The sequence below is a fragment of the Misgurnus anguillicaudatus genome, chromosome 13, assembly GCF_027580225.2.
Source record: "Misgurnus anguillicaudatus chromosome 13, ASM2758022v2, whole genome shotgun sequence".
NCBI classification, from domain to species: domain Eukaryota; kingdom Metazoa; phylum Chordata; class Actinopteri; order Cypriniformes; family Cobitidae; genus Misgurnus; species Misgurnus anguillicaudatus.
In genome coordinates, this window is record NC_073349.2 from 23,410,211 (window position 1) to 23,437,011 (window position 26,801).

General features: G+C 36.1%; 1 protein-coding gene and 1 long non-coding RNA gene across 5 annotated transcripts; one reads left to right on the forward strand and one right to left on the reverse strand.

Moving 5' to 3' along the window:
• Nucleotides 1–5,550: 5,550 nt before the first annotated feature.
• tamalin (trafficking regulator and scaffold protein tamalin) lies at nt 5,551–26,322 on the reverse strand. Its single transcript, XM_055187475.2, has 8 exons — nt 25,940–26,322; nt 23,232–23,284; nt 22,151–22,205; nt 13,551–13,653; nt 11,004–11,097; nt 10,412–10,478; nt 7,210–7,276; nt 5,551–6,836 (listed from the first exon to the last, which is right to left on the reverse strand). Exons 1-8 carry the CDS (start codon nt 26,129–26,131, stop codon nt 6,352–6,354), a joined length of 1,116 nt encoding a protein of 371 aa, XP_055043450.2. The 5' UTR covers nt 26,132–26,322; the 3' UTR covers nt 5,551–6,351.
• Nucleotides 16,725–19,744, forward strand: LOC141349183 (uncharacterized). Of its 4 annotated transcripts, XR_012372932.1 has the most exons (5): nt 16,725–17,124; nt 17,212–17,249; nt 17,460–17,508; nt 17,858–17,916; nt 18,205–19,744. It is a non-coding gene; the product is annotated as an uncharacterized lncRNA (long non-coding RNA). The 4 variants fall into 4 exon arrangements; XR_012372930.1 differs by lacking the exon at nt 17,212–17,249 and having other exon boundaries at nt 18,205–19,742; XR_012372931.1 differs by lacking the exon at nt 16,725–17,124 and having other exon boundaries at nt 17,139–17,249; nt 18,205–19,743.
• Nucleotides 26,323–26,801: the final 479 nt, after the last annotated feature.

Genomic DNA, 26,801 nt, shown 5'->3' on the forward strand with positions numbered 1-26,801 from the left:
TTTTGAACCGATAACTCTTTATATTTGGGGGCCGATAACCGATATATATAGGCCGATAAATATTTATATTATTTTCACAATGATAAACTCCCAGACCGCGGACATCTTGTCTTTGCGCTAGACTAGCATACTCTTCTTAAAGGAATATTCCATTTTCTTAAAAGAAAAATCCAGATAATTTACTTACCACCATGTCATCCAAAATGTTGATGTCTTTCTTTGTTCAGTCGAGAAGAAATTATGTTTTTTGAGGAAAACATTGCAGGATTTTTGTCATTTTAATGGACTTTAATAGACACCAACAATTAATACTTAACTCAACACTTAACCGTTTTTTTTAACGGAGTTTCAAAGGACTATAAACAATCCCAAACGAGGCATAAGGGTCTTATCTAGCAAAACGATTGTCATTTTTTACAATAAAAATAATAAATATACACTTTTAAAGCACAACTTTTCGTTTAGGTCCGGTCCAGCGCGACCTAACGTAAATGCGTAGTGACGTAGGGAGGTCACGTGTTACATATATAAAACGCAGATTTGCGGACCATTGTAAACAATAAAGTGACACAATGACATTAATTAGTATCAGTTGACATACAACAACGTAGGAACGGTCCTCTTTCACCAGACTTGTAAACACTGGGGCGGAGTTTCGCGTTCGTCCTCTGTGACCTCTTGGCGTGATGATGTATTGCGTCGGGTCACGCTAGCGCATGACCACTGGATCTAGACGAGAAGTTGTGCTTTAAAAGTGTATATTTGTTATTTTTATTGTCAAAAATGACAATCGTTTTGCTAGATAAGACCCTTATGCCTCGTTTGGGATTGTTTATAGTCCTTTGAAACTCCGTTAAAAAAACTGTTTAGTGTTGAGTTAAGTATTAATTGTTGGTGTCTATTAAAGTCCATTAAAATGAGAAAAATCCTGCAATGTTTTTCTCAAAAAACATAATTTCTTCTCAACTGAACAAAGAAAGACATCAACATTTTGGATGACATTGTGGTGAGTAAATTATCTGGATTTTTCTTTTAAGAAAATGGAATATTCCTTTAAGCCCGCAACACATGTCATCTTCGTGCTATGTCACAAAAAGCACCAATCAAAACTCCACATGGCCAGCAATGAGCAAGTGAAGTGGTTCAACAAACCAAAATAATCCATCATTTATCGGCTTTCATTTATGAGCCTAATTTTACCATCAGACCGATAACCGATAATATTAAAAATAAGCCGTTATCGGCCGATAACGATATGTCGGCCGATATATCGTGCATCCCTAGTTACAACTAAACTGAGATACAGAAATAAAAATATATTAACAAGTTATTACGAGTCCTTGTTACTGCACTTGTTATTGCATTCCTCTACCAATATTTGGCTCAGTATTCATTGCAAAAGTCCTATTGACACTTCCTCCAAAAAAAAGAGAGAAAGAAAGAGAGATGTGGGGCTTGATTTTCAATAACCGACACATCACACCTGTTACAGCCTCAGGGCCTTGTAATGCATGTGTGCATACGTGGGTGCACGAACCGCGATATAGTGCAGCTGCCGATACCTTTGTTTGAACAGCAAGTGTATGCGGATCAATCATTTGACAACATTTATCACCAACAATTCCAGTATTACACCAAGAAAACACATCATTAGCCATTAAACCCTACAAACAGAAATCAGTCGATTCTCAATGGGCGTAAAAAGCGAAGGGTTTTGAATATGTCCACTTGATACAAAGCCATTATTTGCTCACCTGCTGTGACAAACAAAGTCATATTAAACCCTGTGGACAGGGAAATATTGTCTTGACACGGCTATAAACTTAAAGTGTGTGTGTGTCTGTGTGTGTGTGCATGGATGGAAAGAGTGCTGCTGTAATATTTGGATGGTTGGTTAGGAAAGTGTTGGGTTATAAATTTGGCACAGCCCCTCACAGGGTAACGGGACTCATGCATTATTTACACTTATTCTTTCAATCTGATAATGGTTTGGCTTACAGTACACGTCTAGGGAACTTCTCTGGAGGAAAATAACCTTTTCCTTTTGGTTGAATTTATCTTGAGACGCCGTGCAAATAATCTCCAGTGAATCCCCTTTCACACAGGGCTAAGAGATAAAGTTTTTTCTTTGGAAAGAACCCTCGAATTAGCTTTTTTTTTAACTGGCAACATAGCATTGTGATGCGTTTCCTGTGCAATATCTTTGCCACATCCTGTCTATGCATGTGACTTGTATACACACACACACACATGCACGCACTGTACGCATGCACACTTTTAGCAACACATTTAATAAAAAGTAAGCGTATAGGTTGCAACAATACATTTTCGTTGAGTCTTTGGCTTTCTGATCTCTGTCCTAAAAATAACTACTGTACTAAAAACCACTACTTGCACCCTGTGACATATATATATATATATATTTTAAAGGGATAGTTCACTTTAAAATGAAAATTCTGTCATCATTTAGTCATCCTCATGTTGTTTTAAACCTGTACGAATTTCTTTTGATGAACACAAAATAAGATATTTTGAGAAATGATGGTAAACAAACTTCAGTAAGTGACCATTGACTCCATAGTAGGAAAAAAATATTTTGGAAGTATTGTGATAAATGACTAAGAAAATATTTTGATAAATTATGGTAAGCACACAGTTGACGGTACCCATTAAATTCCATCATATTTTTTATTCCTACTATGGAAGTCAATGGTCCCCTACTTCCTATGTGTTTACTTTCATTTCTCAAAATATCTTCTTTTGTGTTCATCAGAAAAAAGAAATTCATACAGGTTTAAAACAACATGAGGATGAGAAAATGATGACAGAATTTTCATTTTAAAGTGAACTATCCCTTTAAATTTTTCGCCAGTTAACTAAATGGATTTTAGATAGATATTGTTTATTTGAAAAACATCATGTCTAGTAACATAGTCTGTACTAACATATTTGCTACAAATTTTCACAAATCCTTAATTATCATATAAACTGTGTATAATAAACGGTTAATGCGAACAAATTGAAGTGCCCTACAGCTTCAGGACAGTTAGTTTCAGTTAAAACCACTGCGACACCCACGCCTCATTCATTTCCTGTTTTATAATTAATATTAAACGCATCTCACACAATCTCTGTTCGCAGGTCAGTTTTGCAAATTAACAATGACTCACGAGTGCACAAACGATAACGTTACGTTTCAAAGCTGTATGCAAAGCATGACACAAGAACTTGTCAACAATTTACTGTTGATTTCATCTAGTCACGGGAAAAGTGATGCAATTTTCCAAATAAAGTCATAATACATTATTTTTGTTGCTATTTGTGTTTCTCTGATGATACAGTGTCATACAACGAGTGACATCGTTGTCGGAGATTATGAAGTAATGGCACATATTTAATTCAAACTCTCAGATGTGTATAAAAGCCGCCAAGTACTGTACCATATTGCATAACAGTAATGGCAAAACCTGGCTCATACATGATGATTTTGGGATAGACTGGTGACTGTTCCATGATTTTTTGCAAGCACTTGCAAAGGGGGAGGGTGGGTCATGTGTTAACAGTTCTGTCAAAAGCGCTGAATTCATTTCTTTTTTGGTGAAGTCCAAACACAAAAGTTTCATATCTTTAGTTCATAGCATTGGCTTCTTCCTCTTAAACAAGTTATTGTATAACAAGTCCTAATGAAGACCATGCGCACAGACACAGTCTGGTGTGTTGTGATGGTTGGACGCATGCTGTTGCTCATGTTTTGAGTTTTGCATGTCAGTTATAACGCATAAAAGCTGTCGTGCGTGTTTAATGTTTGCGCTGACTTATGCCTAATAGCTCATGACTCTGCTTGTTGGTTGCCAATTTTTGCAACCACACATTTGCTATGTTTTCTGTATAAAGTGCAAGTGGTGTACAAACTTTTGCATGTAAATGATGCACTTCGCATGTTTAATAGTAAAATGTGCAACCATGTCTGTCTGTGAAATCCAAGTCTCAATGTAATTATAAAGCATGAAAGTTAGATTTCTAATCTTTAATGGCTAAAGATTATATTTTCACAAATATGTTCTTTACATGATGCAAAATGATTTTCTGGAGAAAACCAAATATGTGTAGTTTCACAGGCAGTGACCAAACAGTAGCACCCATTCTCTACTTTTCTCCCCCCTCCCTCCTACAGTGCTAATTGTCAAAGCCCATTGTCAATCTATTGCTCTACCCGACCATTAAAAGGCCCATTCATAGCTTTGCTGTGGGTCGTCTTGTTTTCTCACTAATTATGCATTCAAACTTTTTACAATTTGGCTTGAAACGACTTTTAGCCTCCAAAACCTAATTACGCGTTCCACACGCCCATCCCCATCACGGAATGCAAAACAATAGCTAATGGAGGTACGTGGAGCCACGAAGCACGGACACCAGTTGGCATCCAGAGAAGCTTTGACGTAACGGGCACCAGCCGGGAAGACGGACAAAAGGGAAACGACAGAAAGAGAACGCTAGAAAAGACAAGGGGGAGTAATCGGTGACCTGGAAGGTCAGGCTCAACATTGAGGTGATGATGCTGTTTGTTTCTTGTCAAAGCACCACGGGGGAACTTGTTTGTGGACGCAGGCAAAGGGCAAAGGTTTAGCTCTGACCTAAAGGAAGAGAATCGAGGGTTGGGGTTTGGAATCTTGGGTCAGGCTTTAGATGCACATTCCGAACAGAGATCTGGGCATTCCCTTACAAAGAATTCATTTGACATCATTGAAGGGCTTTCAGTGTGTTTGTGTGTGTATTGTGGTAACATTCCACTAAGTATCTGTCCCTTAGGAAGATGTTTTTGAAAGAGGTTATGAAAGCACATCAGGGTGTAACCTCTTGTATCGAAAGTGCAAAGAAAAATATTTTGAGGAGAAATCAAAGGAGAACTTTTTGTGCTCACATAGGACAGGGTTCCCACACCGTTCCCAGGACCTTTCAAGGACTTTCCAATACCCTCAAATTCAAGGACTAGATTTGAGGAACACACGTTTCGGGTGGGGGCAAGGTTGCATCGTGTTGCCTTTTGGGATATATTGTTGCAGTTCCCTTTCGAGGGAGCTCGCGCTGCGTCACTGGGGTGGCACTTTGTGGACGCCTCCAGGGGTGGGTGCGTCTGAATGTATATATTAAATTTAACCAATGGTGAGGCTTAACGACAAAGACAGGGTGACGCAGGAGCAAGAAAGTATATTGCTATCCGAAATATTGCCAAAGACGGCGTTACAGGGATGCAGGAAGTATCGCAAGGGTGACGCAGCGTCTCGTTCCCTTCTCAGGGAATAACAGTTACATACGTAACCCGAGACGATTTTATGCGTCAAACACAACTATGCAAAAAAAAAGCATTTTGGTTTGAATCAACATTCGCATACAGAACATATAAGCATTTAAAGCAAACAGTTCAGCATGTGTGCTTAAAAAGTCTTCACAAACTTTCAAGGATTTCAAGGACCTGTGGGAACCCTGATAGGAGTGCGAAGTGGGAAAATAATAACCTAAACAGCAGCGATATTGAACATTGAACAACCGTTTTATTATTTTCAGTCTATATTTTCAAAAATAGAAAAATTCACAAGCCAAATAAAAGGGTCTTCTTAAATATCCTTCAAAGACCTATGCATTTACTAATTTAACAAATATAAATGATCAAATAAAAAAAATCCTTCATTTTTTTACAACAAAACCTTCAGAAAAAAACAAAAACAAATTAAATAAATAACTTAAACATGACAAAACATATTTACAAAAATTGACGTAAGAAAGGTGCCTAATAAGCACTAGGAAATGAAGTTGTTAGTTAACAACAGAGTCATTAAGACATTTTAACCGTCCCCGTTTTTTTTTGTTGTACGAAACAGTTTGTTGGCCTTGTTATCTTGTTATTTGTTACAAACAACATTCCAGCAACAAACATTAATACACGACGACTCTACTTTCAGCATTTCAGACAAACCTGAATATTTCCAAAGTGTGTCATTGAATATCCAATCCAATTTTTTTGTCAATGTTTTGTATTCAGATCTCTAAAGCAAGGACTTGGAAACCTTTGGCATGCCTATCTTAAACAGTATTTCTCTGAACTAACAAGAAAATTTCAAGGCAAGAGGACTTGAAATACTGAAAATATTTTTTTTTAAACTGAGGCATTTTGTAATTCTAATGAAACAATACTGCAAATATTACAGAGATTTCAAGATGAACAGGAATAATAAAACTCAAACTGATGTCTTTGGTATATCTTGGCCTTCAACTTTGGTCTTCAGTTCTTGTTTTCGGACGCATTCGCCTGTTAAATGTTTATTCTTTGGTCGAGTCTCTAAGTTTTGTTTCTCAAAGCGTGCTCTCCTCCTCTTCCATGGGTCGATTTACACCGGGAATGTACTTTAATAATCTCCGTCTGAAGCTTTTCTGTTTGGGTTTGCGCTGGAGTGTGTTGTACCCTCCGCATTGCTGTTTTTCCCCATTAGGCACAGAGGATGACCCCGGTCCTTTTATGTAGCTCCGAGTGCTGGCGCTGCGGGTCAGGGACGTTTTGGCGGATGCGAAGAACTCGCTGGCGGGCCGGAGGAGGCGTTGACGACCCTGACCCTTGTCTCGGTTCGAATCGAGCTCGTCGTTACTGGAGCGGTCCCCTTGGAAGACCTGGTAGAGCGAGTCGTCCTCCGCCGTGGCGGCACTGAGGTGGCTGATACTGCTGCTCGTGCTGTCGGTCCCGCACATTGCTCGCATGGTCGCCGGGCTCGGGGTTCCCAGACTGCCGTAGATTCCGGCTGACTCCAGAGACTCGTATATTGCGACGTCGCTCATGACGATGCCTGAGGATACAAAGCTTAATTAAACTTTTGGAAGCCTTTAAAGATGAATTACTTCTTTTAAAGTCTTTATGAGATCCTGCAGGCTATTAAAGTATATACAAGTTTGATCTTTAATGACTGTATCTGCTCGTTTCCTCCTTTATCTATAAGGCTCTCTAAATGTACTCTCGTTTGGATATTTAGAGAGTACATTTAGAATTAACCGTTTCACTTTACATACAGGAAGTGCTTGGTGCGACAAAGATAAAGGGCAGAAGTGCTGAAATGTCAGACCATCAACTGTTCAGCTTTCACACATGAACTCACTTAATATCTCTGTTAACCACGAGCCAAGTACTCGCACGCATGGCATACAAATGAATGAGAATCTCACCGTGTACGAGTCTCTGTTCCTGCACCATTAGTGATCTGTACTCATCCCATTTTTCATGTAGGGTTTGCTGGAAGAAAAGAGACAGAGTCATTTGACGTGTCATTCGGCTGCTGTGCTCACAATACTTTTTCCATTACCATAGAGAACAGGGAAGTGTGTGGTATGAGGGGTCAGACGTGATTTCACTTCTCTAAGACTACTTCTCATATCAACAAACCATCTCATTTCAACGCGGTGCAAACACCTAGAGATTGCAAAGACTGCAGCGTTGCATTGAGTTGCAGGAGGAAACCTCAAAATTAGTAACGGCAAATATGTCTGCGTCTTTAATGTCATGAAGAAATTTGTTAAGAAGCACAGTAAGGTGGTCCCTATAATGGGTCAATTTTTTTTTTTTTTTATGTTCTCTTACCCCCTAAATGTGTTAGGATATTTATAAAAACACATTGTTCCTACAATATCTAGAGGTTGCTCAAAGCCTTTGAATATTTCCGAAATTACATATTTTTGCAAAAACTGTACCATTTAAAAATGCACAAGACACATAAAACTTGCTTTTTCGAGGGTAACTTTGTTCCAGTTATTTCTCTTTTGATCCGATTAACCATATAGCGGACTTGCTTCGTGTTGCTTCAACCATTGTCTCAGTGTATATTGTCTATTGTGCTTCATTCACATTGAAGCTTTCTTGCTTTGAAAGACATATCACAACTAAAACAAGAGTTTTAATTGCATGGAGCATGGTCAAATAAGTCCATTGCCGCCATACGTATATATTACTAAACAATTATACATGCTAGCAAAAAGTATCAAATAATACACAAATGTTTTGAACTTCAAAGGTCTTGAGCAACCTTTCAATATTAAATAATATTGAAAAAATTGTTCCCAATTTTTTTATTCAAACATATTGGTGGGATGAGAGCATGAACTTTGAAAAGTTGAAAAATAAGGACCACCCTAAAGCACAGTAATAATATATATAAAACCTTTTATATTTAAAGTATTTTAAAGGTGGAGTCCATGATGTTTGAAAGCCAATGTTGATATTTGAAATCACCCAAACAAACACGCCCCTACCCCAATAGAATCTGGATCTTCTGTTGATAGACCCGCCCCACACATACGCAATCCGGCATTTGATTTGATTGGCTATAAGTGTGTTTTGGTAGTCGGCCCGTTTCCTTTTCCAAACCGTTTTTCAAACATCGTGGACTTCGCCTTTAAAGGAGTCATATTATAAAAATCCGACTTGCTATAAGTAGATCCCCAGTGCTTGTATCAACCCAGCAACTTTGAAAAAAACTCAGCAACTCAGCAAAATTGGCACCCCTTGTGATGTCAGAAAGAGGTTAATAGTGCAGATTAAGGGCTGGTATATCCAACCACGGCACTGCCATTTAGTGCAGAGATCAACTCATTTGCATTTTAAAGGACACACCCAAACAGCACAAGTGTAAATATTAACCCTTATGTGTTGTTGAGGCCATTTTTGTTATTTTTTAGTCTTAATTTGGCCACAACTTTCTCTGTGTTTCAGAAAATGGAATAATTTTTGGTGACAAATCTTATATTTACACATATTTTAAGAAAATGCTTTGAAATTTTTAAAAAACTTAACAATATACCGCGGGCAAATTTACTACCCTTACGTGTTAAACTGCTGTAAAAATGTATCAGATTAATTTTTTTTTTCATAAATCTGTTAATCAACGTCAGTACTGATTAAAACTACCAAATGTTTTCAAAAATTCAATGATTTAAACTCTTTCATTGCCAAGTTTATAAGTGGTGTCACTGATTTGGGAAAAAAACACAAAATGGCAGATTTTCAATATAAAAAGTGATTGTGGACTGGATTTTCTTTGACCTTTTTCACAGTCTTGTGCATGCCAAAGATTAGTAAAAACATTGGCTTTGATGCATTTTCAGTTTTTGTGCAGCATCAGATTTTATTTTATTTTCTCCCTCATTTACTGTTTGTGGCCATTTTTGCCCCATTGCCTTCCATTATAACAACTTTTTTGATTGCAGAGCCTTATTATCACTTTATAACACCTTATTATCATGCATTTTTAATTCTCTGTGGTTTTACCTTTTGCAAAGAGGTAAAATTTGTAATTTTTACTGTCGATCACCATGTGCCACCATTAACCCTTTAGTAGGCCTGTGCAAAACAGAGATTTTTTTACCATTTCTACAGCCGTTTAATTTAGTGGCCATTTCGGCCGCTAACAACACGAAAGGGTAGTGAATTGGAACAAGGCACAAGGGTTAACATGTTATAATAAATTCTCGATTGTATTTTGACCTAAAATTTTACATACGTACTCTGGGGACACCAAAAAAAGTCTGTGAAATATACTCTTTAACATTCATTTTTGGGTGGGAAATGATGCTAGATCTTTTCTCATGACCAACTCCCCAACTCAAGTTATATGTACTTAAGGTCAGTAGATGTAAACCACTGCAAAATAACCAGATGAATTTGATTTCATCAACTAGTCTTATTTCGTAAGCATTTAACAAGAAACTGTACAACTACCTCTTTTTTGTACACTGCTATTATATCATTTCATCATTTAAAAAAAAAAAATTTTTTGCCGGTAGTTGTGTCGTCTTTTCTTAAACGCCATTTATATTTTAAAAAAAATGTCATACATCAAGTGCGGTCAATGTATGTAGCCTAGATCAGTGCTTCCCAATTTTTAGATGTCTCCATTTAAAACACCGGATTCAACTAATCAGCCTCCTTCCAAAATGGTAAACATGCTAACAAGCTGATAAGTTAAATCAAGTGTGTTAAATAAGGAGACATCTAAAACTTTCTGTTAGGGGGTCCTCAAGGACCAGGATTGGGAAACACTGGCCTAGACGACATCTTTTGACACATACAAGCTCAAGACACAAGCTGTTGCAATCATCGCAAACCCAACTTCTCATTTTTCTGCCGCTCAACTCCAAATGTGCAGAGGAATGTAAAAAAGCGTTTCAGTGTTTTTGTGAATGCACCGTCAGCTGTACTGTGGTATGCGAGGGATTAAAACCGGACTGTCTGTGGAACAGGTGGGGTGAGAGAGCAAACAGGTGTGGCAAGAGCTGAAGCCCAGTGCCAGACTGAGACAGCTGAGATCAAACTGGGTTTGCATTACGTATCCATGTATGAGAAGAGTACATGTGTGCTGTTTTGTGTCCTTCTTACCTTTAAATACTGCAGTCTGGCCTCCAATTCTGCTTTTCTTATAGCGTCGCTATAAACTGTTTCCAACCTAAACACAGGAACAAAAAGTTACTTCCCTTTAAAACTCGACTATTACTGTGACAAATCCACAACGAAAAGCTCTTTAAACATCTGAATATGAGATTAGTAACACAAAACTTCCCTTCCCCTCAATGTATACGATTTCAAGACTCCAGTGATATGGATATGAAGTGGGAAGCTCATTTTATGGCTCCTGTAAACTTTCATTTACAATGTATCCGCATGCTTTAAAAGTGGAAATAATTGTGTTAAGTAGCGTGGAAAGTAAGGGCATGAGTTGATCTTCATTCATGTGGTTTACATCATCGGTCTCCACACTTTATAAACGCCGCTTCGTTTCTCAAGTCTTTCATCTTTTATTAAACGTGTGGTTCCCATCGCGTAATAACCAAACTAATTCTTGAAGCTAATCTGAAACAACCACACGTACATTTGGAACGGTTCAGTCGATTCTTTATTTTCCATCAAGTGTGAGCTCATTTTGTGTAGTTCATCACATCAAAAAGGTTACAAAAATACATCATCTACCTACCTAATGTTGTTGCCCGATGCTTTAATAAGTTGAACGATATCTTTGTGACGAATCCCTTCCACCGAGCTGTCGTTCACGCTGGCAATGGTGTCTCCTACAAAAAACAAATCTCACATTAGACAGCATGTTTTTTTGTGCATTATAGTGTGTGTGTGTGTATGATGTGTGTGGCCTCATGGCCAGCTGGTAAACACATTTTACAGCACTAAACTGAAAATAGCACTTTATTTTCTTCTTGCACTCTGTTTATTTGTGGTTTATTGGTATGTTTAAAAAAAAAGAGCACAGACAGCACACAATAATATAATAATTTCTTTTCTTCTCCGAGTTTTGTTTTTTTGTATCTAGGAATGATGAGGTCATGTGCATTCGAGAGGACAATGGTGCAAGGCATGCAGGGTATGCAGGAAGTGAAACCAGTAGGCACACACAGCAAGTTTATGTTGTTTCTAATCTGGCATCATTTTGTTTTTATCGCAATTGTTATAGATAGGTCTCGCTAAAGATCAACTGATACCAGGACAGAGCAATTGGACACCTTAGCAGTTTTTGTTTATGTTGGAGACGGCAGAAAAGAATGCAGATTCTGCAGATTCAATTTCGGCCAATGGTAACGTTTCGGAAAAACCTGAATATGAAATCTTGTTGGCACACCGGGGTCAAGGGTTCGATTAATAGGGAATGAATGATTAAAACCCAGCTTTTTTACATAAAATCATTCCTATATGGGTGATTCTCACGAAATTAGACTTATGAGGTGTCGTGAAACATTTAGATAAAAATGTAAATGCAAAGTAAGAGTATCAAAATAAGAAGCATCAGTTATAAACATCTCTTCATGTAGTATTTTGCATGATTTCAAATGACATCATACAAACCAATTTGTTGTTTTTCCACATTTAAGGGGAAATTTTTCATTACCGCAACGTGTCCATGACTGGATTTTTGACATGGAAATATTTATAATTAAAAAAATATAAAAAATAAAAAGCTTCTGTGCATGTTATACTATAAACATTTACAGTAAAGAAACATGTGGTATCATTGGTAAATATAGAGACAATAATAAGGACTATAAATGTGTCCAAGAAAATTTTTCTCATCCTCCGCAACAATTTTCAATCATTGTTTAAGCCCTTAAGGAACTAACATTTTAAAAAAATGTTGGAAGGGACATAATTGACTGTGACACTCGAGATGGCTACAAGGTAAGCAGTTCTTATTTTTTCTCTCCAGAGAAAAGTTGAAATTTTGTTTGTCATAGTACCTAGACAACGTTTTAGTTCTCATTACCGAAACATGAGTTTTTAAATGCATATATGTAATGTAATATGTTGCGGTAATGATAATTTTGATAATGATAATCTAAAAATGTAAATAATTCTGTAGGAAATATTTTTTAAATCCTTAAATCCTATATGTGCAAAAAATGGGCTTCATTGGGTTTTAAAAAAATCTGATGCTGGACACCTTTTAAGTCTGGATTTTGTGAGAATCACCCATGTAAGTAAAGTGAAAAATATAACATTGATAATCTGACTGAGCAAGCGCCAAAGATCGAAATATATTGTTGAAATAAAAATTGTTTTGCTCCTAATCTACTGAAATGATATACCCCGCCGATGAGTCAATGATAGTTTACGTTAAACTATAAAACCAGTGGGTCGCATTCACTAATAACTGCATCCATTTTTCATATTTATATGCACATTGATGAAAATTTTTGCCTAGTTTACAAAACGTGCGTTAATTTTTTTCTTATATTTGTTCTTACACTGCAAAAATTGACTTTCTTACCTAGTATTTTTGTCTTGTTTTCAGTAAAAATGTCTAAAAATTCTTAAATTAAGATGCATTTTCTTGAAGAGGAAAATAAGTCTAGTAAATTAGTGTTTAAAACAAGCAAAAAAATCTGCCAATGGAATAAGAAAAATGTTCTTGAATTAAGTGTTTATGAAAAATGTAAACTTATTTCAAGAACATTTTTCTTATTCCATTGGCAGATTTTTTTTTTACATTGAAACAGGATGTGACCAGGTCTTAGGAGGTTAAAGACATAAAAATGTACTCTTCGACTTTTGCCCTAGTCTTTGCCAAGTACATAATCATAAAAACCCTCACATGAATAAACTAGGCCGGTGTAAAATATGCAACCCACAGAAAGCCACACACTGTATCCGGGTTTACAGTCTGAAACAATACATTTTTGTTTACAGTGTATGTGGGCTGCAAAACAGGTAGGCACACTGTGATGTCTGCACTTCCTTAAACAGTAAACTGTCACTCAACCGTCCTGCTTGTTGACTGGACTGACAAGATCTCGAAGAGAGAAAGCATTACAAAGCAGTCTTTCAACTACCTACTGAAATATTATACCCCGCCGATGAATTTTACATCGAAACAGGATGTGAATAAGAAAAATCGATCCTTTGGTTTGGAACGCACTTCTTGCTTTGAGCCCAAGACTACTTTGAATTTTATAGTCTTGGTGTCAAATACCAGTTTAGTTTATAACCCAGTGTAAAGGGTTAATATGAACATACTTACCAATTTTAAGGCCTGCACGTTGGGCCGGGCTGTCTTCGTGGACTTTGCAAACAAAGGTGCACATCTCGACGGAGTTCTCGTTCTGGTGATGCAGCCCGTACGTCTGTAGGCCAAACCAAAACAGATGGTAAACAAAGCCGTCTCTTTGCCGAGAGTAAAAAGTTATTTATAGACACGCAACTGGATTATAGTAAAGTAAACAAAATGAGTCATACAACGACAACAAAGGCGTGCCATTTTTGTGTGTCATATAAAGAAAGAGCTGTTCAGAGCACATCAAGGTATGATGGTGTTTTTACTGGGACTATCGCTGGATTAAAACTATAATGAACTCGGTGACTTGAATGTTGACCCGCTTGGGTTCACAAAGACTGACTGACAGACTCAATAGCTTGAAGACGGCGAAACGTGACCAAAGCACCTGGAGCCATACAAACATCCTTGATCAACAAGACACACCGAAACTCGCCTATTTGTAACTCTTACATTTGTTGTCATTTCAATGTTTGAACTGCACATTGAGATTTAATGACACATGGGTCAATTCAGACGTATGGCAGAGGCAAACAAAATATTTTGCTAACCAGCACTTTACGTTTTAATAACAATTCTTAGGACCACTTCCGAGAGTCAATGATAGTTTACGTTAAACTATAAAACCAGTGGGTCTCATTCACTAATAACTGCATCCGTTTTTCGTACACTGACGAAACTTTCCGCCTAATTCGCAAAACGTGCGTTAATTTTTTTCTCATATATTTGTTCTTACACTGCAAAAATTTTCTTTTTTACATAGTATTTTTGTCTGGTGTTCAGTAAAAATATTTAAAAATTCTTAAATTAAGATGCATTTTCTTGAAGAGCAAAATGACCCAGGAAAACAAGTGTAGTAAATTAGTGCTTAAAACAAGCAAAAAAAAATCTGCCAATGGAATAAGAAAAATGTTCTTCAATTAAGTGTTTATGAAAAATGTAAACTTATTTCAAGAAAATTTTTCTTATTCCATTGACAGATTTTTGTTTTATTGTTTTAAGCACAAATTCGCTTAAATTGTATATTTTGGTCTAAAAACTAGACTTATTTTTCTAGGTCATTTTGCTCAACAAGAAAATGCATCTTAAATTAAGAATTTTTACTGAAAACAAGACAAAAATACTAAGAAAGACATTTTCAAGAAAAAAGTATTAGTATTTTTGTCTTGTTTTCAGTAACAGTATCTAAAAATTCTTAAATTAAGATGCTATTTCTTGATAAGCAAAACGCCCAAAGGAAATAAGTCTAGTTTTTAGACCAAAATATCAAATTTAAGTGATTTTGTGCATAAAACAAGCAAAAAAATCTGCCAAAAGGAGTAAGCAAATTTTTCTTGAATTTAGTGTTTCAGAAAAATATTTTTTTGCTTTTCCTATTGGCAGATTTTTTTTTGCTTGTTTTATGCACAAAATCACTTAAATTTGATATTTTCGTTTTAAAAACTAGACTTATTTTCTTAGGTAATTTTGCTCATCAAGAAAATACATATTAATTTAAGAATTTTTAAATATTTTTACTGAAAACAAGAAAAATTACGAAGAATTTTTTTCTTGAAAATCATTTTTTGCAGTGTAATTGCATCCGTTTTTCGTTTTTATATGCAAACTGAAGAAACTTTCCGCCCAATTTACAAAACGTGCGTTAAATTGTTCTTATACTGCAAAAAATGACTTTCTTACCTAGTATTTGTGTCTTGTTTTCAGTAAAAATATCTAAAAATTCTTATATTAAGATGTATTTTCTTGAAGAGCAAAATGACCTACTGTAGGAAAATAAGTCAAGTTTTTAGACAAAAAATATAAAATGTAACTTAATTAGTGCATAAAACAAGCAAAAAAAATCTGCCAATAAAATAAGAAAAATGTTCTTGAAATAAGTTTACTATTTTCATAAACACTTAATTCAAGACAATTTTTCTTATTCCATTGGCAGATTTTTTTTGCTTGTTTTAAGCACAAATTCACTTAAATTGTATATTTTTTGTCTAAAAACGTATTTTCTGCTCATCAAGAAAATGCATCTTAATTTAAGAATTTTTAGATATTTTACTATAAACAAGACAAAAATACTAAGTAAGAAAGTCATTTATTGCAGTGTACATTAGTAAATTTGGAGTGTTCTGTTCCAAATTTGCATAAAACACGCCCAAACCAGCACCGTGGCAGAACTTGTCCACGGAAATTTTTAGAACACTTTGTAATCGAAGCAAAAGAGCTAGAAAAGAAATCCATGATCATAATTATTATTGGTAAAGTTTTACTAAAGTTTTTGTTCGTGAAAACGTCCATACATTTCACACACAAATGCGTGCGTACGCATGCTTAGTAAATGAGACCCACTGTTTCCAACCAAAGAAGAAAATCATATTACAGTAGATCCAAACAAGATATAACAAGTTTTATCAAATAAAGTTTTTTAAAGTGTGAAATATATATTAGAAGTAAAATCAATCTAGCCCTATTAAAGTTTAGCCAGCGTAAAAGTATTAGCACCCAAATATCAGTGTCAACCTGTTTGTGGTAGAGGTTACCAGGGTATAGTGTGTGTCATATTAGTGTTAAATATGGGAATTGCATTGTAACCATGGCCTGACTAAGTAAATCCACAACCACTGAGAGACGAGGAAAAGACGTTTTTCCCATGCAAAACATGATTGGCTAATTTACAACCATAATAGTGATTATCAGCTCTCATGGACAAAGATTCGGCTGATGCCTTTATTAAACAGGAAGCAGTTTGGCACCGTAATTTGCATTTGGGGGCCTTCTGCATCAACGGTTGAGCAATGTGCGGCAATTCAAATGAGCACCACTGTTGGTTTTACGTTTACTGGCCTCAATTGAACCAGAATGACGTTTGCTTGTGTCGCACGATGTTTGCGCAGGTTGCCATGGAGACGTGTTGTGGGATGCCGTTTCTCTCTCGACATTCGCAATATATTTGGCGTGTGATGTGTGCAGGCCTCATCTTTACAGAACTGAGAATGACTGATGTCAGTTTCCTGTACCGAAACCTAAAACTCTTGTTGAGGTTAACAGCTGTATGAGTGGAGGACACTCTTAAACCTCATCGTGTCAAAAAGAAAGGTGTCTGACAGTCTACGTGACTTCACAATGATTGATTTAAGAATCAGATGCTTCATTCAATACACTCAAAAAAACGATTCCTGGCAATATTAGCTTTTAAGTATTTGGATCATTTAGATTTTATTTAAATACTCGTTTTTTAAAATATATGTAATCCGATTTATTAGAATATATATAAATCTGTTCAATTTAAAAAGTATTAGATTTAATCAGTTAAAATGTATGAATATGAATTAAATAAATCTAGCCGTGAAACAAATCGGATAAATTCTATGAGATTGGTTTACATACAAATTTCAGGAAACTGACTTTAGTAGAAGCGGAAATGACGTCTATTCACACTCCAGTCAGGAGGTGGCGCCAAAATCAAAAATAGACGCTACAGCACATGGACTTCGCCATTTTGCATTGGACTGGATCGTCATCTCACTAGTTTACAATCGCCAAATTGTAGGTGAGTAAAGTTAACAAGTTTGATGTGATTATCTTAAATATAATTGTCTGTTGTTTAATTACATGTGTGACGCGTTGCATGTCTCAGAGTAAAATACACCTCACTACACAGACGGTCTGTTGAATGTAAGTTACCCTGCAGTGTCTGTTGCTTTTATTGGTTAATTTTTGTGGTTTAATGTTTGAAACCTAAGAAATAAATAAAGTCATAGGCTACTATAGGCTTATCAGAATAAAATAATCATAATCTCTGTGACTTTATTAACAAAAGAATGTTACAATTATACTATGTTGTTGAGTGCATTGTGTGTCTAACTAAAACTTTTTTTTTTACAGATACAGCATCATTTCATCGTCTATATGGTGGGACAACCTGCTAGACAGGGTATGTAAGTTATGCTACAAAGATATTGATTTCTGATGCAAAGCTGGATTTTCATCATTCCAGTGTCAAATGATCTTTTAGAAATCATTTTAATATGATGATTTATTGTCAATATTGGAAACAGGTGGTTTTTTTTTCAATAAATGCAGTTATGATAAGCATAAGAGGCTTATTTCCAAACATTTCACCGGTAGTGTACACACATGCTGGGACACAATATTTCTGAAACAGAAAAATACATACTCTTCGTCTCACAAAATCTTTATCTGTCTATATAAAAACTATTATCTACATAAAATATTGTTAAAGAAAATCATTAAATAATGTGTGTTTTTTTGTCTTGTTCTAGTTGAAGACATCTGTATCTACCTCAAAGAAGGCATGGAGAGACACATTAAAGAATATGTGGTAAGTGTATGTCAACCTACTCTATTTTTATATCTATTTATTTATATATATGTATGTATGTGCACGTGTGTGTATATAAATATCTTATGGATAACTAGATGTTTAAACAAGGTGATTATCTGTTTTCAGGTCTTTTGATGGTTTTGTGACTAATGTTCTATTATTTTACACATTTGAATCAGTCTACATATTTTAAATATCAGAGTTTGTAAAACAATTTGCCTGCACATTTTTGAAAATTTCACTTTGACTGCTATTGGGACTGATTTTTTTGTTGTTCTTCTCCAGAATTGTGAAATTGGTGAGTTGGGGATTGCACAGACAGTGGAAGTTTTGCAAAACCTACTTGGTGTCACACATGGGTGTGAAATTACTTTTTGGACTCATTTATGCACTTAAACTGAACTACCAGAAGAACATCAGGTGCACCTTTGACCTTTCAAAAAATCCTAATGGAACTGGACTTGATACAACCAAGCAATCACTGAAAGATGCTTCAGTGAATACCTGACAGACACGCTGATGCATCCCCCTCAAAGTGGGTACATTTTTGGACATTTACAAGTGAACTTTTTAACATTAAAGGAATATTGCACTTTCATTAAACAAAAATCCTGATAATTTACTGTCTGTCATCGAAAATGCTTGTCTTTTTTGTTCAGTCGAGAAGAAATTGTTTATTGAGAAAGACATTCCAGGATTTTTCTTAATTTAATAGACCTTATTGGACCTCAACAGTTAAGTTTCAAAGCAGCTTTAAAGGGCTCTAAACGATCCCAATCGAGGCATAAGGGTTTTATCTATTCAAAAGATTATCATTTTTGGCAAGAAAACTTTTAAAACACAACAACTTGTCTTGCATTATCCATGTGATACACAGTGCGACATTGTGTACTACGTAATAACGTTGAAGTTTACACATCACAAATGTGAAACGCACATTTGTGGACCATTTTAAATAATAAACGGACCCAAAGACATTAAGTAGTATCATTTCGCATACAACAACATCTGAACGCTCCTCTTTCTCCTCGCTTGTAAACGCTGGAGCGGTAGTTTCAATTATGTCATGCTAGCGTGTCACACAGCTAGTGCAAAACGTTGTGAGTTAAAAGTCCTCTTTTATTTTTATTTTTGAAAATGACAATCGTTTAGCTAGATAAGACCCTTATGCCTTATTCGGTATAATTTAGAGCCCTTTTGAATCTGCATTGAAACTGTAAGCTTGAGGTCAAATAGTCTTGAATTGAGAAAAATCCTGTAATCTTTAAGAAAATTATCGGGATTTTTGTTTTATTAAATTGGAATATTGCTTTAACAATTTTAAAAGTTGAAAAGTTTTTGAAAAATGTAATTGATGTATATCTAACATGTAATTAGAGATGCATGAAAATTGTTAATGGCACACGGCCACTCAAAACACTAAGCAATGTGCCATTTTTTTTTTTCTTACCACCCAATCATTCTAAATTATTATTATTACATCATGTCACAGATTTCTGAAAATGTTAAAGTAATGTTGTTGTCCCTGATTTATGTCTACCTCGAGTTTTACAGAGTTTTTTGTATTTCTGCAGCCTGTTAAAATGTTTGCACTTATTTGTGGATTGAGGTTGATTGTGGCTGAAATGTCTGAAACACACTTATTTATTTATTTTTGCACACATTACGAGGTGTATAAGCCATGGCTGTCATGCTAGTTGTTAGCTGCTCTTTTTTGCTGCCTTATGAGTAATGCCTTGAAGTTTTAAATAAATTGATAAAATGTAAAACCAAGTGGTCTGGCTCTTCTTTTATTTTTTGTGTTTTTTTTTTTGTTATAGCATATTGTTATTTAGGAGGGTGAATGGGGGAGGAATATATAAATGGTTTATTAGTAAGATACCTAAATGTAATGCATTTTAAGTGAATTGGGTTTATTAATAAAGAATACATAATCCATTTTTTTAATGCATTTAAAACACATTGGATTAAGTAAAACTATTACATAAATTTTACTGGTTTCATTTACATATATCTAAAAAATATCTATCATTTAAAGTTTATTTGTTTTTTTTAGATTAGAAGTATGTAATCCAAATGGATGGAAATGTTACATGTAATCAAAATACATAAATCTTATGAATTAGGCCTAAATATTTTTTTGAGTGTACGTGGGCAATGGAGTTTTTAGGGATTCAATTATGAAGAAGAACATCAAGGGGTGCACAACCACAATTCTAAACTTTGATGACTCACTTAAAGATGCCCTAAAAATTGGGCTAGTGGGACCCTCGAATGGGCACGTTTACTATCTGATCTTACAGGAGTTGGGTAATTTAGGGGTTTTCAAACTGTGGGTTAGGACCCATTTGTGGGTGACATAGTGGGATAAGGTGGGTCGAACAAAGTCATTTTGCTGTTGTGGTGAATGACGGAAATATGGAAATAAAATTTTTTTTTAATTTGTATTTTTCTCTTTTGTCCACATAAAAAATATGTTGGTGGGTCCCGTGAAAGATTACACCCATCTGAGTGGGTCCCAAAATGAAATGTTTGGGAAGTATGGTACAAATTTGGTTTTACAAATTAATTAAATCTTGCGCTCAATTTTTTTAAAATTCTCCACAAGTCAATCTCACTGATATCTACAATATATTGCATACATTATTGTGACTCATCCCTGTACTACAACAGTCTTTGATAGCTGATGCAATACCGTATGAGAATTGAGCTACTCGCACGACATTTATGAAAAAATGTACAAACGTATCCAACATGTGGCGCGTTCATAAAGTGTTTTCAAATATTTGGAACCATCCGCTTCCTTCCTCATCCCAGACCAGACGCTTACATGATGACTGAAGCACAAGGAGATGCGTAGCACACGAATATTTACGTAGCCGATACTGAATACTCGCTCTGAAACAAACACTGTACAGCAGGTCATCCAAGAAAACAATTCATGTCTTGATGTGTCGCCTTCCGCGTGACAAAACCCTAATGTCACATCCTGTATTCGAGGACATGGCAGGAAAGGAGTGGTCCACCATCCTGCACTCGAACTATAATCCATTACTAAATATAAACGTGCTATCAGGACATTCCTGACCATGGGAATCCGTAACCATTTTTTTATATACTGAGCATTGACAAAAAGAAGAGAGACAAGCTGATAGTCGTCAACAGTGTTTTGTTTTGGCCAAAAACACCAGGCATGCTGAAACGCAGCATGGAGACCTTTATCAAGGATAAACCTTTGCTAATACTCCCTTTAGCCTTTTTCTGTTGAGTTGAGGCCAAACAAACACAGGTGTCACTGTTCAGAAACTACATAACAAGGGCTTGCTTTTCTTTAAATAAGGATGGCCCACCCACAAGATTATTACCTAGTAGTTCACATTTAACCCGGTTTCAAACAAAAACCCATAACTATCCCCTTTAAAGAATCGAGATGAATAGGTGGGTGATTCTCACCAGATTAGACTTATGAGGTGTCATGAAACATTTTGATAAAAAAAGTAAGAGAAACAAAATAAGCAGCATACAGTTACAAACATCTCGTTGTGTACTATTTTGCACATGATTTCAAATGACATCATACAAACCAAATTATTTTTTTTTACATTTAGGGGGGAAATTATCATTACCGCAATGACTGGATTTGGGTTCTTTGACACGGAAATATTTATAATTAAAAAATGAAAAGCTTCAGTTCATGTTATACTGTAAACATTTACAGTAAAGAAACATGTGGTATTTGGTGATTATTGGTAAATGTAGAGACAATAATAAGGAATATAAATTTGCCCAAGAATTTTTTTCTCATCCTCCGCAACAATTTGCAATCATTGTTTAAGCCCTCAAAGAACTAACATTTAAATAAAAAAAAGTTGGAAGGGACATAATTGAATTTGAATTTGGCTACCAGGTAAGCAGTTCTTATTTTTTCTCTCACCTAGACAACTTTTTAGTTCTCATTACCGAAACATGAGTTTGTAAATGCATATATTTAATGTAATATTATGTTGCGGTAATGATAATTTTTGATGATAATCTAAAAAATTTTAATAATTCTATAGAAAATATTTTTAAATCCTCTATAAATAATGGTTATAGTAAGTTCAGACCTTAATCTAATAAGTGCAAAAAGATTGGCTTAAAGGGCTTTTACAAAAATCTGATGCTGGACACCTTCTAAGTCTGGATTTCGTGAGAATCACCAAAATGTACAGAATATCTAAATGCCTCTCACCTGGATTTCAAAGCCGAAAGCTTCTTCCTCTGTCTTCTCCAAAATCACAGTTTTCCTAAAAGGAAATCCAAAACACGGGACATTCCGTTAGCAATGGGAAAGTCTTATTAACCCAAGGTCTTTCAAGAATTGTTATGACGTTCACGATCAAAGAGGAAACACACAATCCACCCTATGACACGGCAGTTATTTATATACATCTGCATGGCGTAATCGGAAATATTTAAAGGAAAGGTGATGATGCTAAAACACAAATAATATTTCATAAGATCACAAAGCTCGGATATAATTTAGTTATTAAAACAGAGCCATAGGCGTGGCGGCCTAAAGTCATCCACTCACTCTTAAAATATGCATTCGACTACTTTTGGTTCGTGTATTAGGCAAACTATTTAAATAACAAGAGCCTCGGGGCATGAATGACTACTGTGTTGATGCAGTTTAAACTAATAGTGCACTACTTATTATGGCGAGAAAGACTGTGGTAGTCGTCTAGACAAGTGTTTTCCAATCCTGGCCCTCGAGGCCCCCCTCCCAGAAAGTTTTAGACGTCTGCTTATTTAACACACCTGATCCAACTTATTAGCCTCTTTCCAAAATGGTAAACATGTCTCCCTAACACGCTGATGAGTTAAATCAGGTGTGTTAAATAACTTTCTGGGAGGGGGTCCTTTAGGACCAAGATTGGGAAACACTGGTCTTGACAATTAACCGACCGGGAATCTCTGGATTTAAACATGCAAATCATTATCATCCTTAAATAAGTGCTCTGTGTTTCCAACGCAAATGCATCACTGGGCAGTCATGAATAAAATGCATGCATAAAGAAGACTACTTAACAGGAAGATGTGTGTGTGATCATCTGACCAGAGTATAACACCCTCATACATGCATTGATTCATTCATACCCTATTTCATAAATCATCCAGACATAAATTAGGTTATATTTATTCAGTGACACCTGCGCGCATGACTACAGTATGACGTCGTTCGAACTGTCAAGTATTTTAGGGAAATAACAATGACGCATACATCAACCAAACAAATTCGAGTAGGTGGAAGACAAAAGTGGCACCCTTACCGTTGTGGTTCTGGCGTCTGCGCAAGTGGCTTCCATTTCTGCAGCCCACCATTCTGTTTAGCATTAAAAAAAAGGGAGAGGTGTAAGAATATATATATTTTTTTCATCTGTAAGTATTGGAGTCCTTGTTGCACACTGGAAATGCTTGAAATCAACAGGTTAAATGCAACAAAAAAAAAACTCGCAAGTTGAGCAATGCATGACACGACAGACAAACTTGAAAAGCATGTCTGTCTAATGTCTGGCACCTTTAGTTTGTGTTATTTAAATCCAAGTACTCTCTACGGTTTTGGCTCTGAACTTATTATCTAACAGATATCTGTCTCCGAAATTATCTCGAGAACAATCTACACTGTAACGCTCTCTTTGCGAACATAAATGCTGACACGCATGAACATCAACTTTACTGACAAGAACCGTACAACGGACATAAGAATTCATTCATATTATTCCTGTTCTGACAGACGCCCATTCAGCCTGGCTCTGCCTCACCCTACCGAGTCCTGCTGCCCACAAAGTGCACTTTGTACATGAACCCCGCTAAGCCAGTAAAACGTTGCCTTTCTTTATTTTCGCACACTTTGAGAATTGTCGTAGGTCCCAGTCAATGACTTCATTTATTTCCAAGCAACTAAGAGGGTCCCTTGGGGGCAGTTGGGTCGGACGCCAGTGCACTTAGCGGCACAATACCCTGTTGTAGCGTAGCGTTCATGCGGAGTGTAGGAGTCTCAATGCAGGGATCTGTTCATAAACCTGCCATGCCCTACCATCCAAAAACCTGGAGTGTACAGGACACTTGTTTATACTGTATTTCAACAAAACACTGTTCCTGTTGACCAAAGTCAAAAATTAAGAGAAGGCTTAAGCCACAAAGCCCTGTAATAAGTTTTTTATTATTATTTTTTGCTAACTCCAGATTAGGGGTCTCAAACCTTTTAGTGAGCAAGGGCCACCACAATTGATAAAACAATCTGGAGGGCTACTTTTTGATTATGGACTACTTTAAACTCGTTGATATGTTTCATCATTGTTTAAAATGTTAACATACATAAAAGAAGCTAATAAAAGCTAATATAAAATATATGTAATAAATAAATAAATATTACAATTGAGACTATTAATAGAATGTGCTTTGGCGGGCACCTCACAGACACTGTGCGGGCAAACTGGTGCCCGCGGGCACCATGTTGGAGACCACTGCTCTAGATATTAGCAGATGTTACTTTAATTCAATTAAATTATTTACATTTAATCAGAAAGACATTATTCATAATGGATAACATTTTATGAAGAATATTAACACAATAACAAACTAGATCACCAGATAACCACCATGACTACATCAAGAGTCTGGCTCTGTCATTACAAGGTCAACCACATTGACCTCTGGTTACTTCAAACTTATTCAATTCCACAGTGAACTTTCACAGGAAAGAGTCACAGTGTCCAAATGTCGCACTGCCCCATACACTAGGTCAGGGCCTATAAAACGCTTTGGCCGGCCACACAAGAGGTGGACCGTAAAACCCTGCCACAGAATTCAGCAGGGACAGATATGAGGTACAGGAGATTTGGTGGTGGTGTGTGGGTGGTCCAAAGACACCAGGAAACATTTCACACCCCAAGTGACCATGAAACATTTCAACGTGTGAAAATCCAAGGGTCAGAAATGAGCAGGCTCACATCTGTATGGAGAGAAAAACTACCCAGCAGATAAATGCCTCTCTCAAGAATTGCAAGGAAGTGGGGGGCTTTACAAAAAAAATGAATGACTCAAACATATGCAGAAGTGAAAAACTTCAGGTACAGTCATCCCTAAATTTTCGCATGACCGCACACACGTACATATATGCAAATAAGACTCTGAAGAAGAGCGCCACGTGCTGCAAACTGACTGACAGGTGCGAATTAACGCAGGTGAAAACATTCCCCACATTCCTAACGAAGCGTGACAACTGCTCGTGACGTCTCAAACAGTAACAGTAAATAGTGGGTGAGACTGAAAAAACTATAATATATACCTAAACTAAATCTTGCTGCCTTTAACTTGTCCATTTGAAATTGCTGCTGAGGTCGAACTTGCGGACGTGCGCGCGAGGTTTAATCAAATTGGAGTTGCGCCTGCGCGCTGATGTTTTAATCAAAGCGAACTCATCTGGAAGTGTGTTTCTATGCTTAATTGAGACCAGGCGACATGAATACAATATAGTCAAGATGTTAATTCGTGAAAAGGAGCTATAGAGTCAAGAAACACACTTAATGTTTATCTAAAAGTGTAAGATATTGTTAAAATTACCAATTAATAAACGTAAATACTGCAGTTCTGCTTAATAAATGTACACTTTTCCTATAGTTTTGACTGAGCCAAATATACCGTACAGTTAAAGAACTACTTCACCTGATTATCTTTTAACTTCATTTTGTTCTGTTAGAGAACTAAACTCAGTGTTTCGCCAATGAACTAAAAACTTTATAAATGTTTTTTTTTACCATAGCCTTTGCTGTATACATGGGTTGTCCATTTCTATTTTGTCATTTTATCATTGTTGTATATATGAATTTGTGGTTTAAAATAATTTATTTAATCTTAATATTACTATTTACTTATTGTTCTGCACTTTTTAACAGTTATTCAATTTTTTAATCTATTAATACATTTTTATTTGATTTGAACACGATTAAATTAATCATGAAACTCTTAGTCAAACCTTTTTAAAGTTCCTCGGTAGTGTCCCTCCAGAGTAAGCGAGGGTCTTGTAATTGTAAACTTCCCCGGAGTTTGACGGTCCTGTATTCACAGTCCCAAAGCTGTCCGATTTAGAGGAAGAAAAGTAAATCTCCCCGCTGTCCGGCTCGCTCGAATTCAGCTTCTTTACGCGTCGAAAAGTCATGTTTTTCATAGTCCGATCATGTCACTTGAAGAATAAAGAACTAGGGATCAAATAAAAAGTACGAATCGTGGGTGAAAAACCTCCCACTTGTCAGCAGCCTACACTTTGACTTAAAATAATCTCCAGCAGGTCTCAATAACCTCAGCAGCATCTGCGGGCAGACGATTCGTGTTTAGAGTCTCACACGTGTGAAGGAAACACTTGAAGGGGGCGGGCCATGCGGCCAAGAAACGTTCCAATGGGCGTGGCCTCAGAATTGAAGCGATACGATTGGACGCAAATTACAAAAGCGACTTTGTTTTGTTTTGTTCACATATAAATATTTTGCACCCATATACAGTGCTATTTACCTTCACACTTAAAATATTCACTAGACTTTATCGTCTGAAAGTACTTATAAAAGTACTTCAGTGTATTTCACATCCATGGTTAACAGATCTCTTACGAAAATGAACTATGACTTTTTTTCTAGAAAGTGTGTGTGTGTAAATATATAAAAGCTTATAAAACCGTAGCATCCTTGTTTTTGCCGTATTGATTAACAATTCATCAACAAATCATGGTTTTATAAGTTAATAATGACTCCATAAAAGTAAGGATGAGACCTCAACTGTATGTTATGTTAAAACATTTTAATCAAAAGCATTTGGAGTAGTTTCAATATTAAGCTCACTGTGTT

Coding starts and splice junctions, on each gene's coding strand:
- tamalin (XM_055187475.2), bottom strand. CDS start 26,131: ATGAAAAACATGACTTTTCGACGCGTAAAGAAGCTGAATTCGAGCGAG. Junction 23,285..25,939: donor TACCGAGGAACTTTAAAAAG/GTTTGACTAAGA, acceptor AATGCTAAACAG/AATGGTGGGCTGCAGAAATG. Junction 13,654..22,150: donor CTTTCGGCTTTGAAATCCAG/GTGAGAGGCATT, acceptor TTTGGCCTACAG/ACGTACGGGCTGCATCACCA.